General features: G+C 41.9%; 1 protein-coding gene across 3 annotated transcripts; it reads right to left on the minus strand.

The window, feature by feature from the left end:
- Positions 1-1,301: 1,301 nt before the first annotated feature.
- Positions 1,302-15,393, minus strand: LOC125727558 (RBBP8 N-terminal-like protein). 3 transcript variants are annotated; one of them, XM_049004366.1, is made up of 15 exons: positions 15,222-15,393; positions 12,690-12,830; positions 12,343-12,385; positions 12,115-12,213; positions 11,844-11,956; positions 9,418-9,493; positions 9,118-9,287; positions 8,313-8,368; positions 8,013-8,107; positions 6,288-7,071; positions 5,203-5,308; positions 5,050-5,108; positions 4,366-4,486; positions 3,202-3,272; positions 1,302-1,864 (listed from the first exon to the last, which is right to left on the minus strand). In XM_049004366.1, exons 2-14 carry the CDS (start codon positions 12,754-12,756, stop codon positions 3,214-3,216), a joined length of 1,848 nt encoding a protein of 615 aa, XP_048860323.1. In that variant the 5' UTR covers positions 12,757-12,830; positions 15,222-15,393; the 3' UTR covers positions 1,302-1,864; positions 3,202-3,213. The 3 variants fall into 3 exon arrangements, with proteins under 3 accessions (XP_048860323.1, XP_048860322.1, XP_048860324.1); XM_049004365.1 differs by having other exon boundaries at positions 1,302-1,869; XM_049004367.1 differs by having other exon boundaries at positions 1,302-1,869; positions 12,115-12,210; positions 15,222-15,392.
- Between the last annotated feature and the right edge of the window lie 10,552 nt (positions 15,394-25,945).

A 25,945-nucleotide genomic window follows, 5' to 3' on the forward strand; every position in this document is an offset into this window, starting at 1 on the left:
TATAATTTGAAATGTGTATATGAATGTATGTATGACTGGAGTAATTTGGTTTAAGTGCCCAGGTCAAGGGTATTATAAGAACCCCCACACACTCTACATTGTCCCACTTTCATTGATACCTTTTGGTTCAGGGAACCTGCTGAATGGTACTCAGCTTCATTTGCTCTGGTGAAAATACCCAGACATATAAGTGTTACTGTGAAGTGTTGCCTGTTGTGAATGTTGCTTTGAGTAAAGATCCAACATTAGAAAAATCTTGGTCTTCCCTAGACTCCATTTTTTTCTAACGCTGTGGATATGAATGAAGGCATTATGTTGCTATTGCAAAATGACTATCGATATCCTGTTACATAATCTATTTTGAAATCAAGGAAAGTTTTCCTCTTGTTCTGCTGTTACTTGTTTTTCACAAGACATATTTCAACACAGGCAGTGTCTTAAGCAGTGACATCACATTACCTCTTCACACCACAAGGTCCTCTTCACACAGAATCCAAGCACATTGTTCAGTCAAAAGGATCCGTCAAATGAAATTCTTTTTAACACTAAAGAAAACTATTTAAAATGTGAGGCCTCCAGTTTTATGAAAAACAATCCTATAAGCTTATTATTAAGCCTCCTTTTAATAAAAAAAAATAATATATATATTTTTTTTAATCTGGGGACAGAAATTAATATATTAGATGGTGAAGATAACATCATAAAGAATCTCGGCCATCTGACTGACACAAAATGTAGAAAGAAAAGCAACGCCCGATTTGAGCTCAGAATCTTGAAGCTACGTTGTACCTCTTCAATAGGTTTCATTATATTTTAACGTATACCATTCGTTATTTGTTTTGTAAGTTATGTACGTCTGGAATATAAAGCAATTATTAATAAACAATATGCTTAGCTTTAAAAAGATAAATTGCAATGAAAAACTAAACGAATGTATCTTTTTTCATAATAAACAAGACGGGAATATTTTATTTATAATATACAATATTGTTGGTTTCTCAGTTTCTTCCTACTTTGAGTGATTATAAGCAGTCTGTGCCGGTTCTTGCAGGTTTGGTTGCTGTTTGAATTTTTCTTTATTGATTTCCTCAGTAAAATGTCCCATAAACCAAAAAGAATTTGCACCCATTCCTTCTTTCTGCAAATTCCCTATTATCTGTCACCGAATATTTTTATTCAGATCTATGCATGGAACTGCCCCTATTATATGCTGTCTAATGAGTGACCGATTGGCCTTCTTTCAAGGTGTGAGCTCGTCTGAGCTTTTTCACACCCACCAACATCCCACTACAAGGGGAAAGTTCACTCTTGATACAGATCTTTATTTCTGAAAGCCAAAAGAGGAAGGGAAAACACATATCTGGTTTTATTATATTACAGGCAGTGCATTTTGCTGACGAAAATAGTCTTTGGGAAATTGCATTGATTTCAGAAATAACGAAACCTTAAAGTAAAAATAGTAACGGAGGAAGAAAAGGAAATTTTCACACTTGCTTATATGAGGAAAGGATGATGCTACTTCTTGTCAGCATTCCCTAAGCTTCACCAAAGGTCAATCTACAGATTTTTGTGGCTGGAGTCTTTAGGAGAGGTGTGTTTATTTACCATGTTCAAATTTTTGATTAATTAACTGGGAAATCCAGAGGTTCCAAAACAGGTGTAGCATCCACCTGTATTCATATCAGCTCAACGTTCTGCTTCTTTGGCCGTTTGCCTGTTAGAGATTCAGCTGCAGTCCAACCAACAGTGTCCATTGGTTCTAGATAGAGTCAAGTGACCACTGTTCAAAGGTGAAAGAATCTACCTCCTGAAACCCCATCTCTGGTTCTGTGTTTGTTTTCACCGTGTTCATGCAGGTTTCTTCCTGTGCTTCAAAAGAAAGAAAAAAAAAGCAATTATGAATTGTATGCATTCGTATGCTCTGATACATTGCTGTCCAGTCCTGAGTCTTCCCATGTCCTCTGCTTCCTGGGATCTTAGCTGACTGTGGTCTTGTACTGGATAAGTCAGCATACAAGTGGAACTGAAAATATAAATTCTTTATGGCAAATACTATAGTAAAAAATGAACGAAATATTGTGTCGAATTTCTTAATTGACACCATTATTCACTTTACAATTTTACCAATGATATCAATGATAATTTAATCAAGTTGATATTTAGCTGGATAAATTGTTGAGAAATGTTCAGCTCCTAAATGAGAGGTACTAAAGAAAGACACATCCTTAAATTGGAATCACTGGAATATGAACCCATGTGATTAACTCAACATGCTGCCCTAATTGGCAGAGCATAGAGTCATTTAGAAATACACTTACAGAATGTAAGTCTAATTGTACCTGTGAAATGTTGTGAGATCTGGCTGAATTCTTATAGGTTCTATGCTGAACTTCAGCTCTTCCCCACATTTGGTCCCCATTTCTTGCAATATAACTGTCACTTTTGCTCTTTTCTGTGTACGACAGCTATGCACTTTTCGGTGTCTGTTGTTTATTGCTTGTTATTTATGAATTTCTGTACTGTTGTTTTCGTACTGGGTGTGGCTGAACACGTAAACATTCCAGTGCATTTGTTGCACATGGACAATAAAACATCTTGAATCTTGAACTGTATTACGAATGCAATACAAGGGAGGGTGTTGAGCCCTCTGGGCTTCTTGGGAGGGACAGTGGTTATTTTTGTCCGTCAGCTCCAGCTGTGCCGCATTTAGCTCTGTTCATGCAAATTCATGTTTTCTGCCCCAAAAACAATGATACCCACTGGTTCCAGCCCCAGACCGATAAACTCTTCCCCTGTAATTGCATCCCCTACTCAACCCTGAGTGGATCCTGATGGATCAGTGTCCTGGTTATTTTTATTTTTTTCATTTTCTTGTCAGCACATCATTCCCATTTTTCAGGGAGTCCTTCCCTGTTTAATGTTCTCGTGCCGGTCCCAGTGTCTCACAGTCCCGTTTGTCATCCAGACCTGAGACACTCCACATCATTATTGCTACTTTACATGACTAAACAGTTTCTGATACTAATTACTCGCTCGATGAATATAGTTCTCACAATCTGAACCAGGAAAGCCGAGTGCCTTGTTTCCCACTTCGGAAGGCATTCGGGACGGATTGCCCTCTACTGGTCCAAACTGCTATTTCAGTCAGTGGGGAACGTTTCAAGCTTCAGAAAGAGACAGGAACTCGACTTGCTGGCTCACCTGAGCGTAGTTTCACACGGTGTCCGTGGTGTCTTGAGAGATGGGTGCCTTAGCTCTCTGCTCTTTTGCGGCTAATAAGTCACAGGCATGAAATCACATGCAGCCATTACGAAACATAAAAATGATAGCAAAGTGGCAAAATACATGCCACAAATAAATAACTCCTATCCAATATCTATTATATTACACATACAACTCACTCACACCTCCCACAAATGTTAATTAGAGCATTCAATTATTATTATATAGGTATATAAAATAAATACAGAAACATATTCCACAGCATTGGGTGGATATATACTCTCATCTATGTGTCAAGTTTCAGCGCATGTCCTGTTCGTACTCAGGCCATATAAAGGCATGAATCTATGCAAAGTTTACACAGCCACTATCTGATTCCCTGGAATAAGTGACTTAAAAATGTTGCCACATGATTGGATACTGACTGTATAGCCAGCTACCAACTTTCCCTGGTGATTTACTAATTTCTCAAGAGAAATCATGAAATCAACTGCAGTGGCACAACTGTCAGCTGGGGCTCTTAGTTTATCAAATTGTAAATTAATTGTTTTCCTTATAATTAATGTATTAATAGCATTAATGGTAATTATTATTCATATCATTTAAACAATGAAGACTTAAGAATATTCTATGTAGTATTAAAATAAATAAAAATAACTTTAGCCAATGATCCCTTTTTTATGCAAGCACTACCCAATACTACATTACACTGTACTATACTATACTTTACTGTACTGTACTGCATAAATATCATGCTGCACCTATATTTGCTGGTGGCTGCCATACTGCCCCCTGCAGGTATAATGACATGTGAATGCTTGACATTTGCCTGGACACAGTGACCGTGTCAAGAAGTAGAATGAATGGGTTCCTGCTTTTCTGGTTCCTGGTTCCCTGTTGCCTATTAGAGGGGTCAGGCACATTACTTGTTACCTGAAGATTTTGGGGCCCATGATAACATATCATACTGAGTCTCCAACCCAGCCCTATCTAATTATATTGCATCTTTTTAGGGCCACTGAACTTGCACCCCCCCCTCCCCCTTCCATTTACGGCACCCCTGGTCAAGACCCCTAATAGTAAAGCACTGGGTTAAAGCAGCAATGTAGGACTGGTAGGTGGACAAATGAGGAATTAACTCACCATCTCTCCCTGCAGCATGCCCTCTCCTCTTCTCCTGGCCATTCTGAGCTGTTGCAGTAGAGGTTGGGTCTCCCACCAGCACTTCCTCTTGCTTTTGTTCTTTACTAACAGCCATCGGTATCTGCGGAGAGCAGCAACAAAAGAACAGAAAACACCTCTCAGTGTGCTTGGCAAACATTCTCCATGTTTAACACATTCCCAATGTACAAACCTCATTTCCAAACAAAAATTTAAATATCATATTAATATCATGTAAATAGTAGGGCTGTCTAATGATTTAAAAGACTTAACTAATTAATTGCACATTGTGTTACGAATTAATTGTGATTATTCACAATTAAAAAATGGTTTTTATTCTTAAGACTAAAGCTTGTTATAATTCATTTTAAAGGTAAAATCAATCATGAAATTAATGTAGAATAATCACAAAGGATGGATATTTCAAATGTAACATGAATGATGACAGCACAAACAAATGTCTCTTGCATTCATTTATATGGTCTATATGGTTGCTCCATAATGCATTGCGCAATGATGTTGTTAATTGCATTAATTTATTTTAATGCACTAATTATTTAAAATTAATCACACAATTAACATGTTCATTTTGACAGCCCTAGTTAAAAGTCGACATTGTTAATATGCAGAGTTTTCTAAATTGACTCTTCACTACAGAAAACATACTTGCTGGTTACATGATTCCCGAGTCTCCAGCCCATGTTTCAGTGCCTCCAGAACCACAACTGGCAAAAAAGTAAGAAATACATGTGACTTTAAAAGTTCCCTTAGTAACATATTCATTTGGTGCACTGTACAGTGTATAACAGTGGTATTTACCTGGACGGAGGGAGATAGTGAGAACAGGAACTTTCTTTTTTTCGGCATTTGTCAGTCGCTGGAAATCCAGGTCGTCTTCCTTTTTTATGGAGACCTCATCTTGTTCCTGGAATTAAACCTCTTTGGATGAAAACATGGCTGCATATTTAAAGACATAGTCATCAAGAAACTTGGCGGGAAGCATCACGTACTTTTCCAGGACTCAGACAACCACCATGAAATATTCACATGTGTTCTAAGGAGTTCTGTAACACGCGTGTCATTATCTTCATGATAATCTAGATCAGAGTTTCTGAGTCCGGTCCTCAGAGGTCTCTAGACAGTTCATGTTTCTACTCCCTCTCAGTTCCCAACAACTGTCTGGGGGCCCCCTGGGATCGGGTTGAGAAACACTGATCTAAAGGGCAAAATGTATATTTCTTTAACCACTTTTTATTCATGTTAGATGCATTTAGATTATTATTTTATTCCTCACTTATTCAGTTGTAGAAATACTGTACATTTATCCTATCTGTCATGAGGGAGTTTGTCAGACCATCTCAGGGCACAACAGACACACAATGCAATCAGCTAATTTCTTACCCATTTTGCAGTGGCGTGACTTAATCAACTAGAACTGTTAGCGAAACCTGCCTCGAAAGTCATGCAAACTCAGTCAGAATCATAATCAAATCCACAATCGGAGACATGAAGCTACAATGCTACTCATCAAGCTACCAATAGGGTACATGGCACATAAATACACAGTGCTATGACATAACCGATCAGCTTTAAGTGTGGGTGTGAGAGTGTTTTCATGGACTGTCAGATCTTTTGAGATTAGGGGTATATGTGTATGACGGCTTCTGTAACTCCTGTATCTGCAGAGGTGGACATTTCAGGTCCAGAAAGTAAAAATCTAAACCAATATTTTGTTTCAACCAACCGGTTGAGCATGAAGAGTCACAGTCACAGAGGACTCAACTGATTGGTTGAAACTAAATATTGGTTTAGATTTTTACTTTCTGGACCTGAAATGTCCACCTCTGGTGATCTGGTGCTTACAGAAGCAGGGAGAGATGTATTTAAGTGTGTTTGGGATGTACCTGTGGATCCCGTCCACTGACATTTTGCCCTTGTCCTGGCTGGGGGCTGGTGGGGACAGACAGGCCTGACGGAGGGGGGCTAGCAGTAGCTGCAGAAGAAGGAGCTGCATGAGGGGATGCCTGAGTGTGTGGGGGCGTTTTTATTTGTGCACTTTTGTTGTTTCCCTCTGGTGTTCCGGTATCTTCCGCTTTGGGAGGAGGACTGGATTTGAGGCCTTTTGGCTCATTGGCAGGCTTAAATCGCCCAGGATCAGAGAGGTCAAGGGGCGTATCCCCGGCAACATCTGCCAAACTGTCCTCTGAGCTCCTTGCTGCTTGACCTGCACCACCCTTCATCTGCGGAGAAGCCGCATTACTGTCTCTTCCTCTGTCTTTCCGCTCCTCAGTGAATGTCTTTCCCTCTCTGTGAGGTACAGTGCATCCAGGAACCAGCCCAGGTGCCCTTCTCTTAAACTGATGGTTGTTTTCTGAGCCCTCTGTCAGGGGCCACTCTTTCTCCACTGGCTTCCTGTTGTTGTCCAGGAAGGTTGTCGGGGGAGCCAGGGCTGCCCATTCCTGGTGGTCTGTGTGGAGCCATGGGAATGAGATGCGGGCTTTCTTGATGGGTCTTGGCCGGTAAAGCACCGGTCCAGGTGAAGGATACATGACAGGCTTCTCGTCCCAGGCTGGGGAAGGAGAAAGTGAGGAAGACGAGGGGGAAGCAGCGGATTGGTGGAGACGCTTAAAGATGAGCAGGGGGGAGGTGGGTGAATGGAGGGATTCCGCAGCTTCTGTGCTGTGCGATCTGGAATGAAAGAGGAGAAGGACAGGGATGAGAAGAGAAGAAAGAGGGAGAGATCAAGAAACCAGAAGCGTGACAGGGCAATACGTAGATGGGGGAAAAGTAGTGCAACGATGTCAACGTGAACATCACTGACCAGCCCTTATAATTTATAAATATATATCTGACATGATCTCCTCTGGCATGTTCTGTCCTATCCCTGTTAGGGACAGCAGATGGCGCTGTTGGTTATCCTGCACCCTCCTTCACTACCTGTCCGGTGTTTCCCAGTTCAGTCATTATCCCCTGTTCATGTTGGCTGTCTCCCATCCTGTACTTGCCTGTAGCCCAAATAAAGTTCCCAAATGGGGGTGAATTGCGAAGAGTTATCTTGCTGTCCTCACCCATCGACATAACAATATCAGTAGCGTATTTTTACCTACGATCCTGACCAGGGAAAGTGGTTAGGAGATGAATGGATAGATAGATAGATGAATATGACATTTAAAAAAATCAAATGCTTTATTTTGGGTATTCGGTAAGTTTTTTATATTTCCTCTTTTGCCTCCACATTCATTATTGATTCTGCTTTCACAATCTTCTGTGATCACGTCACCTCCAATGGTATAGAAGATAGTTTGATATTGTTTAGGACACAGATGAATAATTTATTAGGTCTATTTATTGGCAGGGGGGGGGATACTGGAGGTGGCCAAATGAAGCCTCATGAACCATTTGCTGTATTTTCTGACTCCACTAGATGGTGCTCTTGGTTTGCTTTGGGGAGCACTTTGAGGCTTTTTTTTGAACAAAATGCACCACCTAATGGGGTTAGAAAGTACAGAGAATGGTTCATGAGGCTTCATCACTAGGGTTACACATGCCCACCCCTCCCACCACCAATTCCTATGCCCCTGGTTACCTCATTCCTAACTTTATTTCCCACATTATTAAACTCTTCTCACCTCTTCCGCTCTATTAAATTGCCCCGGGAAGTAATGGTCTCAGCCCTTCTTCCTGGGGAGATGGGAGAACTGTTAGCCAGGACCTTGCTGGAAACCTGTAAGAAGAGAGATACAAGTGAGGATGGATGCTTTCGCTTTGTCGATAATATGCAGAGTACACACACACTCTATGACACAGCATGACAGGCGCAAAGGAGGCATAATTCAATCCCACAGCCCTGGCAATGCGGAACAACAGTGCTACACAGAGCAGCTCTGCCACCCGCTATATCATCGTGACCAAATGATATTTATATTTACATCGTAAGTGTCTTGCATATTCCAGTTTTGTGGAAGTCTGTATCCTGGGAGCTTTTCTGCAAAATTCCAGAAAAATAAGTTAATTAAGAAATGGAATAAGATACCTAGGAAAAATTCACATCTATCTATCTATCTATCTATCTATCTATCTATCTATCTATCTATCTATCTATCTATCTATCTGTCTGTCTGTCTGTCTGTCTGTCAGTCAGTCTGTCCATCCATATATGTATCTATCTACAGGTATCTATAATCCAGTCAATAGTCTGGACACACCTGATTTTAATGTATTTGTGTCTGTTTTAGCTATATCATTCGCCCTTTAGGCAATGAAATAATACTTATCAAATATCGCAAACGACCAAGAAAAGCGTTTAGCATCTCAGAATTTTCTCAAAATTTAGACTCTTCAAAATAACCCCCTTTCATGTCCACGACAGCATGGCAGGCTCTCGACATTCTTCAGCCAGCTTCTAGATTTTTCCACCTGGAATGCTTCTCCAACAGATCTGAAAGAGTCTCCTTAGGTCCTGGGCATAAATTAGCTACTTTGCTCTTACTCTTCGATCCAACTCATCCCAAATCAGCTGTAGAGGTTTTAGGTCAGGGGATACTGAGGGTCAGGTCACCTGTCGCAGCACTCCATCTCTTTCCTTTTTCACAATATAATACTTACTACATAACCTAAGGTCATTATCTTGTCGAAAAACAAATTATTTTCAGTGGGCGTGCCCAGACTTTTGATTGGCCCTTTATATAAAACTAGTTAGGAAGATTGCTGATTAGTTGATCAGCTGTGTCTCACCCTCAGCAGTGAGGGAGCCGTGACAGTCAGCACTGCTCTTTGCAGTGGGAAGCCCCGATGTGCAGCCGCTCGTTGGAGACTGCTTGCAGCTCTTCATGGCTGTTGTGGCAGGATCCGGTGACTCGCCAACCTCTGTGGCGGGACCTTGGGAGCTGTGACCATTCTGGCCCCTCAAACCAAAAGTACGCAGAGCATTTACTTTCGATGCCCACCAACGTCATCACTGGCTCTGTGCCGTTCATTAGCAGGCACTCCTCCCAGTGCTTCGGTGTGATTAAAGAGAACATAGATGAGACTCACTCGATCTTGCCTCGCAGGGCCTTCACTTCTTCCTGCAGCCTCTTATTCTCCTTTCTTAATGTACTCATTTCACTTGCTGTGAAAAAACACAAAGTTGCACTGAAGGTTACACCTCAAATACTGGAGTAGATTTGGCATAAGGCAGGAGCAGGATTGCTTGTCATCCCTACATGCGTGTATGACACCCAGTTCCTGGAACGTCAGTTAAAGGCGGGCTTTCTGAGAACATAGATCCCATCCCCAACCTCCTGACTTTATTACTAAACCCTTCCGGAATGTTGTGGGTCAATTTGAGCCATTTCAGTTTTCATTTTAACAGTTCATTCAGTCTAACAAGATTTTCAGTAAAAATGCAACTATTGTTTGTTCATGGAAGTAACTTGACGATGTAGTGTTTTGGAATGTCTAATACAGCGATTCCCAACCCACAAGTTCTGAATTGGTCATGAGACAGAGTTGGAAATGGAAGCATTTTAAAACCAGCAAGCTTCTATGCTGATCCACGATCAGATTTCCCAGTCACAATCCTAGAATTAACCTATATAAATGGATCTTGGGTCTAAAAATGCTTAGCGCAAAACTAATGAACACTCAACCAATCCAAGATGCCAAACCACAGGTGCTTAATTTAAAATTCACTGGCCCATCCAATCAGATTTGTGCAATAGGCATTGATTGGCATAAATTGTGGAGACCACTGTGTGCTTGATCATTGTGTGAATTTAAACCTATGCTAGACATAAGGTTGCAACTGAGTTGGCATGGTAAAAATTGAGTCACGGTGCAAAAAAGGTTGAGAACTACTGCTCTAATATACTTTATATGCGAAGGTGATGTTGTGGGTCATTCTGAATCATTCATCCATCCATTTTCCAAACTGCTTATCCTACTGTGTCGCGGGGGGTCCGGAGCCTATCGGCATGAGGCAGGGAGCAACCCAGGATGGGGTGCCAGCCCATCGCAGGGCACATTCACACATCATTCACTCACACATGCACACCTACGGGCAATGTAGCAACTCCAATTAGCCTCAGCATGTTTTTGGACTGTACCGCAGTACCCAGAGGAAACCCCACGACGACATGGGGAGAACATGCAAACTCCACACACATGTGACCCCGGCGGAGACTCGAACCCAGGTCCCAGAGGTGTAAAGCAACAGTGCTAACCACTGCACCACCATGCCACCCCCCATTCTGAATCACTTCAAATGATCCAAATCATCTTATTGTTAGTTCATTATAATTGTTCTTGCTCTTAATAATTTCTGTCCCTTCAGGTCATACCTGTTTAACAAGTGCAGCATCAACCCTTGATGCAATGCCTTGCAAAATCTAGCTATGCGTTTATCATGCAAAGCTTTGCTAAAAAAAAACTTGTAGAAGAGTACCTTCGAATTACGGAGGATCGGATGCAGACGGAGAGAAATATTAGTAAAGCCTTGAAATAATATAGTATTGCAATATCATTACGTTTGTGCTGCGACGTTTGAGGAAAAATAAAATGGCGTTCCTCAGTAACCTCTGCTAGATACTAGCTGATCTGTGAGAGTTGAAGGTCATAAGAAGAACAAGAATGTCTTTGTGATAAGAAACCACATTCCATGCTGGACTGCAATTCCACAACAGTAACATTTCAACAGGGTGACATCTACTATCACATGACATACAATTAGTCTCGATGTTTGCCTCAACATTTTTGATGTACCTCCATGTAATTGCATCTATTTTGTAGAGTTTTAAAATTGTGGCACCTATGTTGTCATCCAGGTAACATTCAGTATCAGTGCTGAAAACAACCTACAGAATATGCAGTACAACCCCCTATCAACACAGAGAAACCAAAATCACATAAAAAAAAATGCTGAAATCGAGTATGCAAAATGCAGGTACATTCTACTCATTGTTCAGAAAGGAATCAACAAGTAAAACGGTCATTTTATCGGCTCAAATGTTTTGGGGATCATCTAAAGCTAATTGATCAGTTTTATGCAAATTAGGTAATGATTGCTTCCAAATGAAGAAACCTCTTCAGTTATAGAATGTTTGATAAATTTCTCAAGATAGCTGATTTATAAGCAATCATTTGCATCATTAAAATGATTTAGTCCCCTTTTTTCGGTCACAACCCCAAATATGAGTCATAACCCTAGCAATATGCTGAATAATAAAGCAAAACGTAAAGATCCATTCACAGTAAGGAAAACATCAGTTACAGGCCACCTAGCATTCTCAACTGTTGGTCGGTTTTAGCCAATTACCCACCCACATTTCTGAAACAGTAGATAATTGTTCCCCAATGCTTGAAGAGTGTACGACTTGCCCTCCAATCAATGAAAGTACACTACAACAATGTGAGCCCACTGTAACCCTCAAAAGATTAGTGCAGGATGAACGGCGAGTGACAGGTATGGTTACAGGAAGTACCCATGACAGTGATGTGTTGGAGGCTCTGAATCTGTGAGCTCTCGTACTCTTGCTGCTTCCGCTTGGCTACATCCTGTGTGACTGTGCACCGGTCACACAGACCTGCTCGTAGTCTAGGGAAGGAACAGCAGAGACCAAACACAGAGGTCAAGATGGGTCACATGGAACAAAAGGCTTGCACGACTTGATACATGAAGTGATTAACGGCACGTCGCTATTGATTGCGACTGAATTCATGGTTATAAATTGTCATTATCAGAAATACACACACCTATTCTCCAGTTGCTTAATGTTTTCAGTTAGGACCCTCTGTTGCTCTCGTAACTGTTGGTTCTTGTTGAACAGTTCTTCCATCCGTTTTGTATCGCTGCTTAGGGGCACAGCACTGGTAATTATTTTCATCTTCCTTGCCAGGCCCCATCCATGCATATTACCAAAATATTACATATTACAGCAATGGGTATTAGCTTGAATTGTAAATCATGACATCAACTCTCACCAGCATTTCTGATTGGTCAGCTCCAACACTCTTTCCTGCCATCCTAGAGAAAAGGAAATAATTTCATTTTATTATTATTTTTTTATATCTCAGTTTTAATTTTTGTTAATGTAGTATAGTAGTTTTTGAATATTTGTACATATATCTGTTATTCTGTGGTATGCCAACCTCGTGTTACTTTAAATTATTGCTGTTATTATGTTATTATATATTTGATTACATATATATAGCCATCTGACTGAAAGTTTTGATGCTTTATGAATCGGCAAAAATGCAGCAAACAGGCTTAACAGAGCACTTCAGGTGCTACGCCTCGGTGCGGAGCAATGGTGTCATGTGTCACTCACCTTCAAGCTCTCTCTCATGAAGAACCTTTAGCCTGTGCAGAAGCTCATTAAAGTTCTCCTGAGTCATGTCCGAGTGCTCCTCTATGGCTACCAGGGCGCCAAGACCATCTCCTCAGACTGGCACAAGGCAGGCAGAAGAGTCTGTGGAATACAGGAGTATTCTGGTGGCATTAGTGCGTGCTAATCACTGGATAAACGTTTCAGATATTGAGAATGACTGAAACTGGCTTTACAAGATTTTCAAGGTAGGTGCCTTGGGCATAACTTATTTGCGTGTGTGTGTGTGTGTGTGTGTGTGTGTGTGTGTGTGTGCATGTGGGTATTAAGCTCCGGGAATGAGCAGACTTTCAAACTCTCAATCTCTTCCCACACCGCATGAATTTACACATATGCGGAACACAAAACAAGAAACAAAACATACTATTATACGATACTACAGTCATTTCACCAGATGCAGCACAGAGGGTGCTGATTTATGCATACAATTTAATATTTTTGTGACTAGACCTAATTCATAGGTGGCATGGCTTAGTCACCTGACTTGCCATTGAAGAATAAGACATAAATCACATAGTTATGGCACACCTTCTGTAAATCTTTGCACAATGCTTTATGGCAGCCATTACAGCAATGCCATGAGTCCAGATTAATAACACAGCAACCTGCTGAAAGCACTTCTGTAACAAGAAACCACAAGAAACTCTAAGAATGGTGATCAATGTAGAAAACAAAACTATTTGTATGCAATGTGGGGCTTCTCAGTTATGAACATGGTCATGTATCACAAGGTTCATGGTGTCAATGGGATCAGGCCACCAAGCATTTTTATGTGAGCTGTTCTCTTCCAGCAAGTTGGGATATGTTAGCAGTCTGTAGCAGGAGAGCAGAGCAAGAGATGGCATGTCTGTGCCCTAACCCACTCCTGTTCTTCAGCCTTCCAGCTCGTCTAGCAACCCGAGGCCTGACTGACAGACTGTAGACAGTTAGGCAGCCGGTTAGAACAGGTTACAACATCCGATGGAAGGAGCTGTGGATGGATCCGTGATCAGGTGGCTGAATCAGAGGAACTGTAGTCGTGGATTTACATTATTTTTTGATTTATCCAGCTCTGTCACTGGAGAGAAGTGTAGGTATCTTTAGAGAACAAGGACAGCAGCATTTTACTAGCACTCCCATTCACCAGGGGACAAGTAACCAGATACTGACAAGGCTCGCTCAGGGGAAAAGTTATAAAGACACGGAACTATGGCCCCGTGATGTGTCAGACATTGTGGATATTGGGGGACACCCCCCCCCCCCCCTCCGATGTTCACAATAAATTACAGAAAGACCCTTTAAAGCAGCAGTGGGCTTCTCCCCCACCCTAAACATCCTTTTTCGAAAGGAGAACCTCAACACAAATGCAATTCTTGGAGAAGATATCAGGTCTTTCACATGTCATTGATGTCTGGGGAGTGTTGCCATTGAGGTTTGTGCTGTTCTTATGATAAATACTTGCAGGAATAGTACAAAAGCCACACAAAGCTAAACTTTGACACACAGATTACCAAAGGAATCGGAATTCATACTTCCGGTTGCACAGGCAGCTCAGGTATCAGTATAACAGGAAAATAATGAAAACAGGCATTGCTAATCTGATGCAAGATATTCATTAACCCATACAAACTAGGATAACCAAATAATGCAGGAGGCATGCTGGTACGGCACAGATTGGCTATTTAAAAATTTAGGTGAAACATCCCTGTCATTCGTTATCCAGTCGTCAATTGAAGTCCAAGATGACTTCTTCCATGATGCGTTTGGAAGTGCTGAGTTGGGGAGAATAAAGTATACGTGCCAGGTATCCTAACATGAGTGTGGGAAAACAAGCTGAAACAAACTAGTCACATGAAGAGCGCACTGTCACAACATGCCTGCAGTTCTCCGTGAGGCTTCACGGTGCACAAAAAAATATCAATCATGGAACTCCAAGATCAAGCTCATGTCACAGGTCACTTTCACTGCAGCCTGCCCCTGTGCTCTGTGTGGGACCCTAGACAGCTCATCCACCCAGCTGGGGGCTAGGGCAGCCCAAATGAGATCTGCCAATATGGTTACCTGTTCTGGACTATACAAAGCTCCCTGTGCATTGAAAAAGTGTAAAAACATTCTGTTAAGAAACCATCAAGTATGTCAACACAGAGTACTGAAAAGCAATAGGGCTAAATGGACATTAGGGAGACAACTGGTTAATGACAGGGTCACTAAGGACATGTCCTCCATCTTCTGTCATTCTGGTGTATCATAACTCCATGTAGATGTCACCTTCGAATTGGTAACATCTTAACTATGAACTTCATGCAATTTCTTTGCCTTAAAAACGTTACGGTTAACAAGTTAATTTTAAAGTTGCAGATCATTAACTTCCCCCTTCTACAGATGAATCAGTTATTCACTGTTCACCTCCTCCTGGCTCATCACCCCATCTGAAAAGCCCTCCCCTCCATAGATCCAGTGCTGGACGGTACAAGGTATCGAGGACAGCGCACTTACCGAGCTCGAATGTGGGGTCTGTCGCCTTCTGGGCTCCTGCAAATCCACGGCTCCTTTAGCTTCAGGGCGGAAGTCAAGAGAAAGACGGACGCTAGGTATAGCGAGAGAGAGAAAGAGAGAGAGAGGTGAAAAAGGGAAGCAACCCACACCCTCTGTCCCACCTAACTTGTGGTGAAACTGGTTGGAGCAGCGATCCCTTCCAAAGCACATAAACATGTGGTTCTGGCTGGGCACCCTTTTCACTACCCTGGCTTTTCCAGTTCTGCAGAAATCTAACAAGACTGGACTAACCAGATCTGCCAGCACTGGAGGGAAGAAGGAAGAGAATAAAAACACAACTCAAACAGATGGAGTCCTCATATCGTCCTTGATGAAATGCTAATAGAGAGACAAAGCAAGCGTTACCTGCATTGTATTCTGTGCTGTACGTCTGTCCTTCCTTCACCCCTTCTCTGTATGAGCCAACCTTAGACTGGGCAGCAGGAACAAAAATTTATGAACATTCAAATAAAAAATACTTCTTTTTACAGATACATTTTTTTCTGTAAGGTATGATGAACATAATACTACTGATAATTTAGAAAATTTATTAAAATGCCCCCGCGACCCAGCAGGATAAGCGGTTTGGAAAATGAATGGATGGATGGATTAAAATGCGCAGTTCTGATTTTGCTAAAACATTGTCAGACAATAGTGTAGCGTTTCATACTGAAAACAAGTCTATAGGCTATAATTTGCATGTACAATTATTAAATGTGTCATAATCACACAACATATCTGTCCAGATGTGTCCATGCATTGCAGTAAGCGCAGTGAGTTCCTGGTGTGTAATGCACTGGAGCATCCTGTCACGCCCTCTCTCAGCTGCAAATGATTGTAGAAGCTGGGCCGGCACTGGAGGAATGTTATGCACGAAGGAAGCATTTCACCCAAAGCATCATTTGACTAAACAGATCCTTGGGCCTTTACTTGAGCCTCAACCCTGACCAGCAGTAAGGGTCCTGGAGGGGAATAGCATGTGATGGGGAAATCGCAAAATCAAGCATAAAATCCCATGGCTATTACAATGTTTTTACAGCCATTCGTAAGGTGTAACTGATATCTACCGAGAAACCCTGACTAACTTAAACCCTTGGTGGCTTCGTCCTACGTCGTTCTACGGCAGTGGTACTAATTAAAAGACATAAAGACCATTGCAACGTGTGTCACATATCCATCCAGCCACACCCAGTAAATTCCTGCTCCACTTCCCATGAATACTATATATGCTGGTAGTTCATCAGCTGGATGCACAGAATAAAGCACCAAGTTTCACTAAGTGCTTGTTCCATGATTGTGATTTATGTGTAAGATTCGTGCTTGGTTTTCTGGTCTTTTTTTTTAATTATTATTATTATTTTTGGGGGTGGCATGGTGGTGCAGTGGTTAGCACTGTTGCCTCACACCTCTGGAACCTGGGTTCGAGTCTCAAGGTTGTTCCCTGCCTCGTACCCATTTCTTCCAGGATAGACTCTGGACCCGCCCGACCCAGTAGGATAAGCGGTTTGGAAAATGGATGGATTATTATTATTATAGTGTTTAGGATTTGGTTATTTGCTTTGTATACCTGTTGTCAACCTCTGCCCATATCTGTACAGTATGTGTCTTTGTCTGGATGTACTGTATGTTTTTCGTATACTATATGTACAAAAGTACGGGGACACACTATTTAATCATTGAATTCAGGTGTTTCATTCGGACCCATTGCCACAGATTTATGAAATCTAGTCAAAAAGTCAGGTTTATAAACATTTGTGAAACGATGTCCTACTGTCATAGGATGTCACCTTTGTGAAATTTCTTCCTTGCTAGTTATTCCATGGTCAATTGTAAGTGGTATTATTACAAAGTGGAAACATGTAGGAACAACAGAAAATAAGCAACTAAGTGGCAAACCATGTAAAGTAACAGAGTGGGGTTGCCAAGTACAAAGGCACATAGTGCGTAAAAATTGCCAGTGTTCTGTTGACCTGATAACTGAAGAGTTCCAAACTTCCTCTGGCATTAACCCCAGCAGAAAACTGTGTGCTGTTAGCTTCATGGAATGGGCTTCCATGGCCAAGCAGTTGCATGCAGCCCGCATGCAACCAAGTGCAATGCCATGCATCAGATGGACTGGTGCAAACCAAGCCTTCACTTGACTCTGAAGTTGTGGAAACGTGCTCTGTGGAGTGATAACTCACACTTCTGATGGATGAGTTTGGGTTTGGTGGATCCCAGAACATTACCTGAAGTGTGCCAACTGTAAAATTTGGTGGAGAAGGGATAATGGCATGAGGATGTTTTTCAGGGGTTGGCTTAGGCTCTTTAGTTTTAGTGAAGGGAACTCTTAATGCTCCAGCACACAGACATTTTGGACAATTCCATGCTTCCAACTTTGTGGGAACAGTTCGGGAAAGGGCCTTTTCTGTTCCAGCATGACTGTGCCCCAGTGAAGAAAGCAAGGTGCATAACGACATGGTTGGGTGAGCTTGGTGTGGAAGAACATGACTGGTCCACATAGAACCCTGACCTCAACCCCATCAAACACAATTGGGATGAACTAGACTGGAGATTGCAAGCCATGCCTTCACATCCAATCAGGACCTGATCTCACAAATACTCTTCTAGACGAATGAGCAAAAAAAATCCAAAATCTTGTGGAAAGTCTTCCCAGAAGAGTGGCAGCAGAGTTATAGCTGCAAAGGGGGGGACCAACTCCTTATTGATGTCTATGGCTTTAGAATGGAATGTCATGAAATTTCCTGTAAGTGTAATGGCTAGCAGTGGTTTGCACCAGCTAAGCGCAAGTTCGATCTTAGCCTCCAATGGACGTAAACTGCCCCTACGTTCCAGTTTACACACTATTAAAAATAATTGGATGTGCCAAAAAAATAGTTTTATTTTTACACTACCTAAAAGTTTTAAAGATATATCGATATATTTTCCTACAAATAATGTATACTGATAGAGTTTATGTTGCCAAAGTTTGCCATAAAGTTGTCCTCCTGTAGCGAGTTTTGACAGATATATCTCCTGATCTGTTAATGCTACCTTACCGAAAAATGCTTCCGTCATTTTTGTGGACTGAAACTGAAAGCAGATGGTCCTAGAAATAATAAATAAGTAACAAATTTAAAAAACATGAACTAATGTAATGTAAACTGGCATTGCGACAGCCTGAAATACCTTATTAGACTGTTTTATTAGTGTTAGGACTACAGGTAGCACATCGATAGACCGAAATACTTTATCAGAGCATCCTACCATCGTAAAATACTTGGGTAGCCAATTTCAATGGACTAAAATACTTCATAAGGATGTGCTGTCATAAATATGTGAGCAATACTGACATATTATATACCCTTCAGAACTCATGTCAGGTAATATGACATACATCTGATGGTGAAGTCTGATAAATGTATTTAGTAAAATATTTCAAATATCTCTCTCCCTCTTCAAACACAACCTGCCCCTCCCCCTTGCTCACAAGTCCTGCATGCAGTGACAAAATCAAGAAAGACACTGACAGGAGGAAAGCTAACGAAGAGGAGTTCATTAGTAAAATAATATATGCGGGTAGTTTATTTTTGAGGTATTTTTTCATGCACATGTACAGCTGTCTGTTAAAAGTGTCTGTGTGACATTGGGGTCATTTGGCTCTGACTTGGAGCTGTCTGTTTGTTATCGTGGAAAAAATATCGAGATATATATCATATATCACCATTAAGCTAAAAAATATCGTGATATGATTTTTGGTCCATATAGCCCAGTCCAACTGGCAAGCTAAAGAAATACGTCACCCAGTCATTGTTTCGCGTGAATCCTGTTTGTATTCACTGACTTTGTATTCACAGAACCACTGCCAAGCACCTGAAGTAAACATCTGTCCAACATCGCTACAAATTTGATAAACATAGTACTGTTATAACAGACCTTAGCTGATCCGTATGGATCCCCCCTATGTAAACCGTGAGTTAACTGCGAAGTTTAACCATAATAGTGTGAAAGTTTTATTGCTGTAGTCATTTATCATGTATGTATACTGGGACAAGGATTAAATGACGTAGTCGAGCTATGACTGTAGCTTGAGTTAGCTGTGCATGTAAACGTACAGGCTAAGGAAGGCTATGGAAGTATGGCAGGGAACAACCCAGGCTGGGGCACCAACCCATCGCAGGGCACACTGACACACCATCCATTCACACATGCACAGCTATGGGCAATTTGATATCTCCAGTTAACCTCAGTGTGTTTTTGGATCACGTGGGGAAACCAGAGCGCCTGGAGGAAACCCCCTGGCAACACATGGAGAACATTCCACTCATGGAACCCAGAGGTGTGATGCAACAGTGCTAACCACTCCACCACCGTGCCACCTTTAACTGAAAACCTATTTATTCTCACTGCCTTGGTTAATGTGTACGATGAATTATCTATTTTTTTAGATGTAGTTTTATTGTATTTTTGTAAATGCCTGTACTGAAACCACTATTTCCTTTCTGTACAGCACTTTGAGTAGCTACTGCTGTTTTACAAATGCTTTATAAATAAATTTGATTTGTTAAATTATTTTCCTTCCTTGATGAGCTTTACAGGTGTCTGCTGGTTGCTGAAGGAAGACAGAACGCTGGGCTCAATGCCCCACATTATATAGTTATAGGGGACAATGTCCCATTCCATCATTTGTCTGCAGTCATAGTGGTTTAGGGCTCATCCAAGCATGTCCAATGTATTCCTTCCTTCATATTCACCATTCCTCAGTCCTATTGAGGAGTTTTTTTTTTCCCACTGGGGATGGCCACTTTACAACTGAATGCTGCTGTTGGACGCTATATGAATGAAGCTTGTAGCATAATCACAGAGTCTGACTGCCAGGGCTGAGTCTGAAGCATTTCCAAAATACTCTACGAAAACATGGTCCAATATCGAGGGCAAGATTGATCAGGAAGAGTAGTAGATTTTGATTGATTTGATTCATTTCGCCGTGTTGGGTTATCTCAGTGTACTCATGTTTAGTCAGTGATGTTTATGGTGGATTACAATAAATATAACAAACGCTGGACTTAAATGCCCATAATGGGTTTTTCTCTGCCCCAGTGAGATGATTGGTTAGCGTCTTGTGTGTAAATATCCAGTGAATGCTTGTATGTGTTACTGTTGTAATGCTTCATGTAACTGTTTGAGCGGATAATAAATTTTTTGCAGCATGTATTTATGCTCACGATTGGAGTATTGAGTTTGTCATTGAAAAAAAATTAGTCTTGTGAAATTACTCGTAGTGGTTTTGCAGGTTTTGTTGATTGATGAGAGAATGTAGTTTACTGTTTCTGCCGCTGTGGTAAAGCAAGGGAGGAACTGTAATTGAAAATGGAATTTCCAAAAATCTTTTCTACCCCCCCCCCCCCCCCCCCCCCGGTAAATGGTGTGGTGACAAGTTGTAGTTCTTGTAAAGAAAGCTAATGGGTGAGTATCGTAGAGGAGAGGCTGTGTTAGACAGACAGTGATGTCAGGTAGGCACTGGATTTGCACAGACCACAGGGTCATGCCTATGACTTTGACTTTTGAAGGGTACCAGCTCCATTTGCCAAAATTTGCATGAGTACATTGCAATACTTCTCTTCATCTACTCCATTTTGAGCTCTATAGCTTGGGGGGGGGGCATGGAGTCACAGCACAGGGTTAGCCCCTGGAGCTGGTAGTTAAGAGCCTTGCTCAAGGGTTCACAGACTGTTCTGCTGAGACCAGGGGTCTAACCAATGACTTTCTGATCACAGTCACAGGGACTTAGCCCTGACTTAGACTGAGCCACTCAGCACCACAAGGAGAGTGGTTGTTGCTACTCAGTTTGGTTGGTAGGGATATGTGCTATGGGGCATTATACGTGATATTTAAAAAACAGATAAAGCACACATCTCCAGATTACTAGTGACTGCTTTTTCCCCTCTAAGTCTTTCATTGCTCTCCATCTCTTATCTCCCAACTGTCTTTTTTTCCCCACAGTTCCCTTTAGAAGTTACCAGACCTGGCAGAAGTATTATTATCTATTCTGCAGATGCTTTTATCCAAAGTGATATACAGTCAATCCCTAGACTAATTGCAGTTAATAGCCTGGCTCAAGGGCCCAAAACTGAAATCACACTGCTGACTCTGGGATTTTAACCAGCAACCTTTTGGCACAGGCACAGCTTCGTAAGCTGATGAGCCACACATTGCTCCATATGTAAAGCATTGCCATGCACTACCCCCTAAGGTAAGGGCTGCATCAAGGAGTCAAATATACCACCTGTAAAGAAACACTGCACACTGTTCACTGGCTACTTGAACAGTAGCTGGGAATCTGCCAAATCTAGAAAACTCTGTCTGTACTCTAAATATTTAATTGTTTGTATGACGGTCAGGAGAGTGAATGATGAGCGGATGTTGTCTCTAGTTTTGTATCCTTATTAACTTGTCTTTTACTTCATCAGAAATTGCATGGTACTCAAATGTTTGCGCTTCTGTATCCATAAAGGGTGACATGACAATAAAGAATTTTGAAGCTGACTGATGCTGTCCTCTAGTGGACAATTAGTCTTCTTGCGATTTGATATAAAACCCAGCCCTGTTGCATCAGTACAGGTCGTCATACAAACAGATCGTTGGAATTCATTAACCGTCTGTCATCTGATGATTTCAGGTCATGTGAAACGGGAAGAACAAGACTGTGTGACAAAGATGTGTGAGAAGGAGACAATTAGGCAAAGGCTTTAGAAATGGCCCTACAATTAACCTGGAGGTGGGGCTTGAAAATATTACTTAGCTAATGTTTATTGCTAAGACAAGGTCTTTTGCGTGACATCATTTCAATGACCAGCATATGTAAGGTGCATAACAGTGATGTGCTGAATGGCTGGATGAGGGAGTGATTCTGCTAGTCAGCTCCTGATCTCTTCCCCACACCTTCCCTGGGCCCACTGGACCCTCAGTCCCTTTCACTGACAGGACCTGGATTCTATCCTCCTTCCCCTGGGGCCCCCCACCCCCCACTGCACAGATAAGACTTCAAAGGCCTCCTGAGATTTACATTACACCACCAAGAGCCTTTAAAAAATATTGCCGCGTAAATGTTTATGCAATATTATGGATGACATGCACAGGAGGTAGAACGCAGCCTCTCTTAACAAGACATGGATGGGAGATTAAAAGGTTACCAGTGAACTCATCAGAGGCTCTCTTGTTATTTTAAAAGGCAAATTTGCTGGAATGTTTATGACTTCTAAATCAGAGTTCTTTAGCTGGGGTTACTGGTGTCTGGTGATCTTTATATAAGAGATTTACCAATATTTAACAACATTTAAGCCGAGCCAAGTGCAGGGGCTGCTGTGTGCCTGGAGGTTTGCTACTAGTTGATATGGGAAAAGAAGTCAAAGCTCCAAATGACTGTGGGCAACAGAGTGTAGAATTTCGGAGCAGCAGTGATCATTCAGATTCCCTGTTTGTAATAAAGCATTTAAATGACAGACAGGATATAGAGTGTGCTCTTCGTGGAACACTTTTTGATTTTTCCTGCATTTATTAGGAGCCTGAAACAATCTGGGAATTTTATCCTTTCTGAGGACAAATTTTACTATTTATTTTCTTTTGTTTTTATTATTGCAATCGTCACTACAAAGAGGAAGGAAATCAATGATGTGACAAAGGTCTCGCCATGTTGATATCTCTATTGTTTCTGTTTTTGGATGAAGTCTCTACTGCAGCCTTACTTGATCTCCACCCTGTCTGCTTGGGGGCATACTCTGACAGTACATGGATGTAAAAAAATAAAAAATAAAAAATAAAAAAGATGACCACTAGGGGGCACTAGACATTGTAATAAATACAGAATCGGAGCCTTTCATTTACCCATGGTAAAGCCTTTGTTATGTCATTCATGTAATCAGGCTAAAAAAAAGTCTGATTTTTTTTTTTTACCCAAAAAGAACCCAAAAAGTAGAGTATCCTGCTGTGACAGAGGACCAGTTACTGAGACCAACGCTAAATGAAATAATTTGCAAGATTAGGGCATGGCTGTTGCTGCTTTCATCGTGTTCACCTTTTGAAATGAAAGCCAGGCTTAAGTGCAGTGTCATGAATGCAGTATGTAAGGCGCAGTTAATACACAGTGTCCTGGTAGCACAGAAACTAGACATCGACACTGGTGCTCTCCAGTCGCCCTGACAGTGAAAAATGTCCAGGCCCACCCAGGAGGATGAATAAGCTGGTCACGTCAAACAACATAGAGCAGCGATTAACAATTAATCCTCCTCGACGGAGAAACAGTGGTGGAAGATTTAAAGAAACCAGCATGCAGAGGCAGAGAAGAGGCAGAAGCCAGAGTAAAGCATAAGGAGAATGCAGAGGATGCAATAGGGGGACGGTCCACAGAAATACTTCTTACATTCTCCATGCACTGTGATTATACACAACAGAATTGTACCACAAAGTAAAATCTCCCATGATGTCAAGGTCAAATGTTCATTTTAGATTTGTGGGCATTGTGGGTTTCTTGAGCTAAATGAGAGCTCATCCAACTCATTGGTGAGTGAATAACACTCATACTCACTAATCTGACTGTCATTTAAAAGCCAGCTGCGCTGAAGGCTGGAGAAGAGGATTTGAGAACATATTAAACTATTAACCTGAAGACTTGGACAGAAGATAAAAGGTTTTGAGGGGATGCCATATGCTTGTTCGACTCTGATTAAACCTAATAACTATAGCACAGCTATCTGTAAAAACATTAAGGGAGGCAGACTGAAAGCTAAGAAACTTTTCGCTGTCAGTCTCTGGCTCCTACTATTCAAATATCTGCTGAAACAGAGATCACTTACTAAACTTCTGTGCTTAAACAAGATGTACTGAAATATTTAGCGATTTTTACTGAAAACCTCGACTCTAAAGGGGAAATTCAACAGATATATGGACAGCAACACAACATTTAACGAATCATAAAATTCAATGGCAAAATGTTTTTGGCTGATGGCGTACACTGGCCTTAACAGTTCATGGCTGGTAGCATGGCTAAGACCTTTAGAGCACATCATGTAGAAGACAGTAATAGAAGCACATGCCTTTGTGATACTTCTTTGATTCTACTGGACAAGAAAGATATTGTATAACAACTTATAGCACCACTTCTAAGATTGTCCTGTATCCATAACTCACCCCCTCAACCCTTGCATCAGTGTTTACGTATGTTGAAGGACTACTTCAATATGCCCAGTTCACACGCCTCCGTTTCCACTTGAAAGCCATTAACACCTTGAGTGTTTCTATCAATCATTCCCACTGACAGAATATGCCGGCAGTGGGCATGTGACACAAGGTAGCAGGTGAACGGCTTAGCTTCTTCACCCCCTCAAAAACTAACCAGCTATGCACAAATCAGCGAGGAACCTTGAGTCATCTGTGAGCAGACATTTCTCGGGGTGAAGGTTCTGCTGGTCTGGCTGTGACAGACTGGCCATGGTTCCGCGCATGACAGCACGTTCTAGCATCACCGCACTCTGATTTATCTGACTGCCTGAGGAATGTATTTCTGGGACTTCAGTGTTTTTTGTTGATTTTATTTTTTTTTTAGTTTTTGTTCAGGGAAACTTCCTGTCTGTGCCACGCTGCTTCCTGTCTCTGACCACGGAACAGGATGCCCGCCGACTTCCTGTCTCCATGGGAGAGCTGATAAACTTGCGGCAACGCCAACTCAGGGTACTGCAATTCCTGAGGCACAGCGAAGTTCTGTCTGTGACCCGTTACAGCAGAAGGAGTCAGGCGGCAGGTTTAGGCACAACGGGGTTCTGTGTGTGACCCATTACAGCAGTAGGAGTCAGGCGGCAGGTTTAGGCACAACCGGGTTCTGTGTGTGACCCCTTACAGCAGTAGGAGACAGGCGGCAGGTTTAGGCACAGCGAGGTTCTGTGTGTGACCCGTTACAGCAGTAGGAGACAGGCGGCAGGATTAGGCACAGCGAGGTTCTGTGTGTGACCCGTTACAGCACTAGGAGTCAGGCGGCAGGTTTAGGCACAGCGAGGTTCTGTGTGTGACCCGTTACAGCAGTAGGAGTCAGGTGGCAGGATTAGGCACAGCGAGGTTCTGTGTGTGACCCGTTACAGCAGTAGAAGACAGGCGGCTGGTTTAGGCACAGCGAGGTTCTGTGTGTGACCCATTACAGCAGTAGGAGACAGGCGACAGGTTCACAGTTCTGCCTCTGCCCCAGTAGCAGCTGAAATTGTGCATCTGGATTTCAAAATAAGTTATAATTTGTCAACTCAAAACTCCACAGATAGCAATAGAGAGAGAGTGTAATAATGGAACAGCATGAATGACAGCTGAAATGAAAGCAATGAAAAGCCACTTAGTGAAGGACGAAACTCAATGGATGCGAGGTTTGTAAAGCAGTATGAGGCTGATCTAAAAACAGGGACTTTAACAGGCATACGAGCACAGCCAAGAAAATGTTATAAATTCCTTTGTAATAAATTCATCACTATTAATTAAATGAGTGGTCAATAAAACAGTGTGGCAGTGGTAATCAGTACTCGTAACCAGCTGTGCAGTGTACTGGAGCCTGAGTCTGAGTGAAAGCGAAAGTAGTGGGGGGGGGGGGGGGGGCGGCGTTCACAGCAGCCGTGAAAGAGTGGCAGGTCTGTGAGCCGCCCTGCAATGACGGCTTGAAGCAGAGCAGGATA

This window comes from Brienomyrus brachyistius, unplaced genomic scaffold (assembly GCF_023856365.1).
Source record: "Brienomyrus brachyistius isolate T26 unplaced genomic scaffold, BBRACH_0.4 scaffold102, whole genome shotgun sequence".
Lineage (NCBI taxonomy): Eukaryota > Metazoa > Chordata > Actinopteri > Osteoglossiformes > Mormyridae > Brienomyrus > Brienomyrus brachyistius.